Source organism: Melospiza georgiana, chromosome 4 (assembly GCF_028018845.1).
Source record: "Melospiza georgiana isolate bMelGeo1 chromosome 4, bMelGeo1.pri, whole genome shotgun sequence".
Classification (NCBI taxonomy): domain Eukaryota; kingdom Metazoa; phylum Chordata; class Aves; order Passeriformes; family Passerellidae; genus Melospiza; species Melospiza georgiana.
In genome coordinates, this window is record NC_080433.1 from 59,597,693 (window position 1) to 59,606,102 (window position 8,410).

At 36.9% G+C, this 8,410-nt stretch overlaps 1 protein-coding gene across 1 annotated transcript; it reads left to right on the forward strand.

The window, feature by feature from the left end:
* Positions 1 to 1,356: 1,356 nt before the first annotated feature.
* On the forward strand, positions 1,357 to 6,361 carry LOC131082868 (hyaluronidase PH-20-like). The gene is made up of 3 exons (XM_058023051.1): positions 1,357 to 2,325; positions 3,819 to 3,908; positions 5,720 to 6,361. Exons 1-3 carry the CDS (start codon positions 1,357 to 1,359, stop codon positions 6,359 to 6,361), a joined length of 1,701 nt encoding a protein of 566 aa, XP_057879034.1.
* Positions 6,362 to 8,410: the final 2,049 nt, after the last annotated feature.

The window sequence follows — 8,410 nt, forward strand, 5'->3', positions numbered from 1 at the left end:
TTCTTTACTTATCACATTTGCATGTGGAATGATGAATTATCTGCATGAATGTTTAGATTTCAAGTCATCTGCTGATTCTATACAAAAATTTGTAGATTCCACTCCTGGCTGAATTCAATAAATACAAACTAAAATACGATTTGTTTTTTTCTCTTGAATCTGTCCTTGGAGATTTTACATTGCCAGCCACTCCATGGGCCACTTCATGATGACCCCTATATTTTTGTGTACACTCTTATATAATCCTTACATACTCTATTGCCTCATATCAAGGCCTCTACAGAAAGTGACAGACTGAGGTTTGAACCATTTCACTATCAGAAGGAATGAATATTTAGGAGTTACTGCACAGAGAATGCTTTAGCTAGTGGGATTCTACGTAAAAGCTGATGCCTTCACTGAGGCTGTCACTGCTAAATGTGACTGCTCATTGTGGGAGTACGGACAGCCTCAGCTTTCCTATTGAACTACACCCCTGGGCAGACTTTGACTCAGGGCCACTTAATCTGTACATCTCAAATGGCCTGAAATAACATACAGCCAGCCATATACCAAAGTGATTCACAGGTGTTTGAACCTGTTTAAAAGAGGCCTGGACAGAAGATAGAGTGCCTACAATATTTCAGATATCTCACGGAGTGAAATGAGTATCCATCGATTGGTTTTTTGCAAGTGTAAAACAGCTCAGGTTTGTTTTATATTATCTTGTATCTTCCCTTAAGGACTCTGTAAATTTAACAAATGAAGGATCAGAACTTTATTTTGATGTAGGTGAGAAATATTATATTGCTGTTGATTAAAAGAAGTCACTGTGAAACTGCTCATTTTTACAGATATTTAACTGACACAGTCTGGAGTACTTCTGAGCACGCTTACTCTGATCTATGAGCCACTGAATACTGTTTCACTGCCTGTTTTAAATCTAGTTTTTTCTAAAGCTATTTTTTAGGCATAAAACTGACAGTGGAATAGTACAGTTTATTTCTCTATGGTTGTACATTGTTCTTTTCCTTCAAAGGGTAATTGTATTCAAGCATTACAATATATTCAATACTAGAAATAGTACTTGTTTCAAGGTTAGAAATTAAATACTTATAATTTCTTACTTCACATTTGCTTCTTTTTCTGCATTAGGTCTGAGAAGTTGTTGGAAAGTTTCCTGCAGCCTGAAATGACAGAGAGCCTTGTAAAAAGGACACCCCTATTTCACACCCAAGGAATATTGTCTAATAGGTATTAATCTGAAGAAGTATATTTTACAATAAAGTTTTTGACAGACTACAAACCTTCTGAACACCCAGAGAGCATTTAATTTTTGTCTGATCAGAAGCACCTAATGTCACTGCACATGCTACAATGGAAATTGTGAGACAAATACAAAGTTTTGGCATCTGTGTTACCTGTACATACCCTGTAGCATCTGGTGTGGTGTTTGCCACTCTTCTAGTTTCTTGCTGCTCATCTCTGAACATAAGAGCTCGTCCACTTGTTTCTAATTCACCTTTTCTTTCTATCTGGAATGCTCCTACAGAACTTTGTACTAAAAAGACTGGAGCGCAGCTGGACATGAAATTTTTTTCTCTGATTGGAAGTACACTAAAGACATCCATTGGGCAAAACGTCACTCTCTTCTATCCAGACAGGCTTGGATACTACCCTCACAAAAATGAAGTCACAGGAGAGGCATTTAATGGAGGACTCCCTCAACTCTCACTGCTGGAGAACCATTTAAAAAAAGCGAAAGAGGACATCCAGTTCTACATTCCTTCAGATGAACAGCTTGGATTGGCTGTCATTGACTGGGAAAACTGGAGACCTCTGTGGATAAGGAACTGGGGATCAAAAGATATTTATAGACAGGAATCCATTGAGTTAGTTCAGCAGAGAGACCTCAGTCTATCCGAAGCCGAAGCCAGAACTAAAGCTAAAATGGAATTTGAATCTGCAGCAAAATCCTTTATGCTGGAAACTTTGAAGCTGGGCATAGAAACGAAACCAAATCGTCTGTGGGGATATTACCTTTTTCCAGACTGTTATAACTATGATTACAAAAAAAACCCCCACAATTATACAGGAGCCTGTTTAGATATTGAAATAGAAAGAAATAATGAGCTTAAATGGTTGTGGGAGAAAAGCACAGCACTTTATCCATCTATCTATCTAGAGACAGCCTTAAAATCTTCCAGAAATGCTCAACTCTTTGTTCGCAACAGAGTTCAGGAAGCCATTAGAAATTCCTATGTCTCTAACTCTAGACATCCCCTTCCAGTTTTTGTATATACACGTCCAGTATTCACAGATGTCTCTGAGGAATATCTCTCTGAGGTGAGTGAAGCTAGACCTTAAAGAGTTCAAATTTATATGGCAAAAAATCACCAGGTGACACTTATTTAGCAAATATACTAACTTGCATCAGAAAGAAGTGTGCAATTTTGTCTAAAAAATTAAATTAGTCCATCAAAAAAATTTGACCAAACGAAACACTAAGAGGTCTATTTTCAAACTGTTCTCATTATAGTTATCAAATAGTGTTTTATTCTCTGAGTTGTCCTCACATGTAACAAGATATCGCAAAACTAGAAAACATACTTAGCACACCTGGTCAGAAGAAAGAAATATGAGTAAAGTTTTGCAAAGAGAATTAGTAATACTGGGCTCACCTACTGCCTGCTTTTTAGGTTATAAGAAAAAAATATGAAACAATGGAGTCTTTCTTTCCTTAAAACATGTTTAAAGCTAGTGAAAAAAATCTGTCCTTAGGTGTACTCAAGTACAAAAATGGTACTTCAACATGTCATGGGTTAGTTAAGTTTAGGCTCTGATTAAAATCCAATCATCTTATTGCAGTTCTGGCTATATTTCCCATCACATTTTTATAGACGCCCACCCCATCAGAGATGCCACCACTCTGGGTAATCTCTTGTTGTTGTTCCAGCCCATGAGGAAGGGGAAGTCAGAGTCCTGGTGATGGCATTCTACCTGGTGTCCTCCCACATTCTGGACAGAGCATTAGCAAGTGCTGCCCCCAGTTCTGTGGATAGTTTCAGGGAGCCAGGGGTGCTTCAGGGGCCCTGCTGGGATCCCAATTAATAATTGAAATCCTATAATCTTTACATTAGATTTGTGTGTGTGTGTTGTGCCCTACAGTAACTTTCTTTTTTTTTCTTTTGTCATTATCATAGTCCTCTCCCATCCCATATATGCCTTAACATTTTCTACGACTGGTCTAAGAGCTGACCCAAAAGGATAAATGAAGAGAATGAAGAGAAACAAATTTCCCAAATCAATTTCTATAAAAGACTAGAGATATTCTCTGGAAAAGGGAGGTTCCTACTGTTGAAAGCTCTTTCTCTTGCATCTTTTCAGTTTTAGCAGTTTGTGGTAATAGAAATTAAGTTTAAAAAAAAAAAAAAAAAAAAAAAAAGCTGTGCTTTCCAGTATTTCTATCCCATAGCATTACTGAAACCAGTTGCTACCAACTCTGAGCAGCCAGGAGGCAATGCAGCAAAATAAGCTGTAACATGGCTGGGGGAGTGTATGTCATATGCCTAAGCACTGGCTCAATTTTACAGCCTTGTTTTTAACCAGATGACATATATAAATAGGATATTGTTGGCAACATTTTCTGGTATCATCTGTGCAATCCAATTCCAGGATAAAATTAAGCAATTGAGAGTAGGACATTTGCATTGTGTATCATTGCTTGCTGTCTTCAAAGTAGTTATTGTGGATAGGTCATTTACTATACGGATTTTTTCATTTGCCCTTATGTTATAAGTTACTTACATTTATATGATTCTTAGCATATTTTCCTTCAGGAAGACCTGGTAAATACCATTGGAGAATCTGCTGCACTGGGTGTTTCTGGAATTGTGATTTGGGGTGGTATGAATTTAACAAAAAATAAGGTATGCTACATCAATTATTATATGAAATTTTAAAAGAGAAATAAAGTAAAAAGGATGTAAAACATTTTGATCACTTACATCTTCTACTTTTAAAATGATGACTCCATATTGGCAGCAGTTTCTTGTAGTCAAAACCCAAGCATATCTGAGGCTTATTAAGGTTATCATTGGCTACGCAGAACAAGAGTTCAATCTTTCAGTGTCTCAGTTCTGTTGACTCTGGGTAACTGGGCAAATTACTATGATAACCACAGGCAAGTTAGCACTTGTTTAATTAGTATACAAAAGAATTCCTATATCTTCACTTCATTTTAGTAATGAGGTAAAGAAAAAATTACATGGGCTTGCCCAGAACAATTTTTAGAAGACCCTTCTGCTTTTTGGAGCGGTGAATTTGGCAACAATAGGAGAAGTCAGTCTGTAAAAGTTCAGCCCTAGCCTGTTCTGTGTGTTGCAAATACTACTTTGATTAATTTCATTGTATGAAACATCTGAGTCAGAAGAAAAAATCTCTAGTTTGTTTTAGGAAGGGGAAATACATCGTTTGAGACTGTTACAAGGATGTTCTCATAATTCTTTCCAGGTAGTTCATTCATAACCAGGCAAGTTAGATTTAACAAACTATTCTATGGGAAGACTCTTGTGAGATCTTCTGAGTGCAATAGGGCAATGAACCAAAATGCTTCATCTCTGCCAGACCTCCTGCCACAGAAAGCTTGGCAAAATACACCTCCACAGCTCTGTAAGGTTGTTATTCCCCAAAGCATGATACCTTGACTTTTCTGTATGTGCCTGCCTTTGAGAAAGGATATCAGTTACGCTTGGAACTTTTCTGCCCATATCTAATATCAGAATATAGATGAGCAGCAACTTTTATTGTCTTAATTTTGAGATTCCTGTGAGAAAAAAAAAACCTCTCCACAGATCAGTCAGACTATATATTTGTAACACTAATTGCACCTGATTTTTTTACAGCTTTCACAGTCAGTAGCATTTCAGCAATTAAATATTTATGTAAGCCTCATTTCTGCATCAACCAAAATTCCTTGGAAGTATTTATATATATACCTAAACGAAAACTAAAAGACCTACATACATCTTAGATTCACCAAAGTCATCTCCATGGGTATAAATATTAGGCACATGTACATGCAGTATTGGGCAAATGTTCATAATGTCAGAAACCAAGAGAGAGCTCTCAAACCTTCTGGTTATTAAATTGTGCCAAGAATGCACAGAACATATGCCAATTTAATGATCAGTTAGAACAATCAATTGTCTTAGCATACCTTCAATTTGACCATCCAACCACAATTCTTTTCATTTAAAAATGCCATGAAAGGTCCCTACCCTGTAGCCAAGCTATTCAGGCCAGGGGAAAGCTGAAAAGTCTAAGAGACTACACGATAGAAAAAGTATTTGTTTAGACTGAAGTAGTGTGAGTTTTTTTCCCAGACTCATTCAAACTATTTAAGACTTAAAAAAGAACTTCAAGTCCTCATGAAACATCTTTAAATACATCTGGTTCAAAAAACTGCATGAAATATAGATAAAATGAAAGGTTAAAGACAATTGCTTTCTGATCTAACTGCTTTTTGTAACATCTCCAGCAACTACACAACATGAATTTGCTAAGATCCTTGAGTTTTATAACAGCTTCTCAGATAAATTTGCTTCCAACAACAACTTATAGCTATTATCAAATCCTCAGGGGAAACATTTATAGATATATACTGTGGTACTGTTATTAGAATGACAGCATTTTAATGCTTTCCATACTAAACTGTGGAGGTGTAATGTTCTTTTCACAGAACACCTGTAGAACTCTGGACAACTACCTCAGGAGGACTTTGACCCCATACCTCATCAACGTCACAATGGCAGCCAGAATATGTAGCCAAGTGCTATGCCAAGACTCTGGTGCTTGTGCACGGAAAAAATGGAATTCCAGTGACTATCTTCACTTGAACCCTAAGAATATTGCAATTCGAATGACAAAGGATGGAAAATACACTTTACAAGGGCAACCATCATATCGGGATCTGCAAACATTCATAGAAAAATTTGATTGCCATTGTTATGCAGGGCACAGCTGTGAACCTAGTGCTGATATAAATGACATCCATTACCTCCATGCTTGCATTTCAGAAGATATTTGCATTCAGATATCCTTAAATTCTGAGAGTAAGGTGACATTATCTACACATCCTGAAGTAGAAGATTTCCAAACTACCTTTGGAAATAATATACTTAATATAACAACTGGAGAATATAATAACACTGTTACAGCTGCTAGTAGCTATGATTTAGAAGAAAATGATACTCGTATTTTCAGTAGTTCTTCATCCTATAAGATAAGGATGTTTAGTCTGTTTCACTTAATTCTCCTTTTGAGAACCTTAATACAAATGATCCATGAAAGCGAGAATATCCTTTTCCTTGACTATATTTGAAATTTTCAAGGTTTTTTTTACAAAACAAACAAACTAAATAATTCCTGAAAGGCTTATGGTCTTATCAGGTAACCTTTTATAATCCACAGGTACCACTTCAGCTTGAATGTATTTCCTCAGTTTAGTTCTATAAACTACTATCTGTGCCAAAGAGATATTGGTCTATATATACTGACTATGCTATACGAGAGGATAATTCAGAACAAAAACCATTTTTTTACAGTTTACACTTTTAACCATTATATTTGGAAAAAAGTAATGGTTGACAATGCACTTTTGTCTACTTCAAGTTAAGACAGTTAAACTTATAATATGTAAAATATGTCATCAGACTTGGTGCTCTATGCAAGAATTAATTTCATTCCATATGAATGGAATTATCTTTTAAAATATTTGGCTTAACTTTAGATCTGTGGAACTTTGCAGCATAAAATTTATCTTATTAATGTAATGTCCCTCCACTTTTCACAAAACCTTTAGGGATGCTGTAGCTTTTATTTAAATTAAATATATTTGTAACTCTTCAAAAGGTTCTAATTTCAGTGTCAATGTTGACTTTGAATATTACAGCTTCATTATTTAAAAATTGAGCTGTAGCAGTTTATCCTTTCTTCTCACAAACCCTCTCTCTTATTTCAGATATCCTTGTTGCAGAAAGGCCCATTTGTCGGGGATGAGCCATTTGTCGGGTGCAGGGAAAACTCGGGGCTCAGTATGAGTCATCAACAAGTTCCGTCCATTGAAGAGAGCATCAGACACCCACACAGCAAGCAATAAGCCCATGAACACTCTGCAAGCCATGCGATCCACTGGCCAAACCACGCCACCAACTCATCCCCGCTCCCCTGGGCCCACACTCCCCACTTGCCACGTCTCTCTGTCCACCCGCCACCACACCCAGCTAGGCCCAAGGACCTGGCAGGCGCAGGACTTGGAATGAGCCACGGCCCTGCACTCTTCCAGTCTCCAGCCAGCCAAAATCCCAACATCTCCCTTTCTTGGCTTCCAGTTGTTTGGTCTTGCCAATACTCACAACTCATCTGCTCTGCTGCTGGCAACCATATACATGCACGAATGAGACGGGGCACTCTGAACTAGTGTCGTGAGCTATTTATTCAGCACATCAGTCTCAGTACATTGTTAGGACAATGGAGACAGATTGTGTTAACAGCTCTCTCATCTAAAGGGAATGCTTAGGATGTGTTACATTACAGCATAGCATAAAGCCATCTCAACTTAGGTTTCAGCTAATCACACATAGAGCAAAACATATTGACAAAAATTCTATCTAATCATATGAAACATATGTAATGGTAGTTAACACAATGCCTTGTTCATGAGAGACAAAGCACAGAGACTCATTCATACTAACTTTCTAAAGATATACATTAAATAACTTTGTTGCAATTTATGAAGACACATTACAAAAGTCTATTGCGCTATTTCTCACGTCTGCTCTACTGCTTAGAAAACTTTGCTGTATTAGCAATGTTCACAAATATGCTCTCAGAGGCCTGCTTTTTTAATCACTTTCTCAAAACCCTCTAATTTTATGAATCTCAGCAATTCCCCCTCTCTGTTGACTCAGAAAGAAACTTTCATTTTCTTGTCGTTTACTACTTGCATTTCATAGCTCTACTGTAAAATTTCTGCTTATTATTTGCTGGAGGCCTATTCGTGCTGATCCTAAGCATTGCTATGCTACAGCACAGCAACTTAATGCTGTGAAGGCTTAGTCTTTGAAAGAGATATGAATCATGTTTGACAATAGTTAAAAGTCATTGTTCAAAAAACTCTGGTTGATTCTAGGGTCTTAATTCAAAACTTTCTTTTATGTCTACACTTTCGTTTACTACTTCTGTGAGATTTTGAACACTCTCTGTGCTTCTACGTCTTAATTCTCTCTCTTGTATGACAAAGACTTCTCGGACTGTTTTGTTCATCATTCGCCGTACACACTGAAGTATGCAGGGTATTACTATCAATATCAATACTAGAACACTTAATACATAAAGACTTATCTTGCAAAGTTGTCTTAGCTAAGGTGCA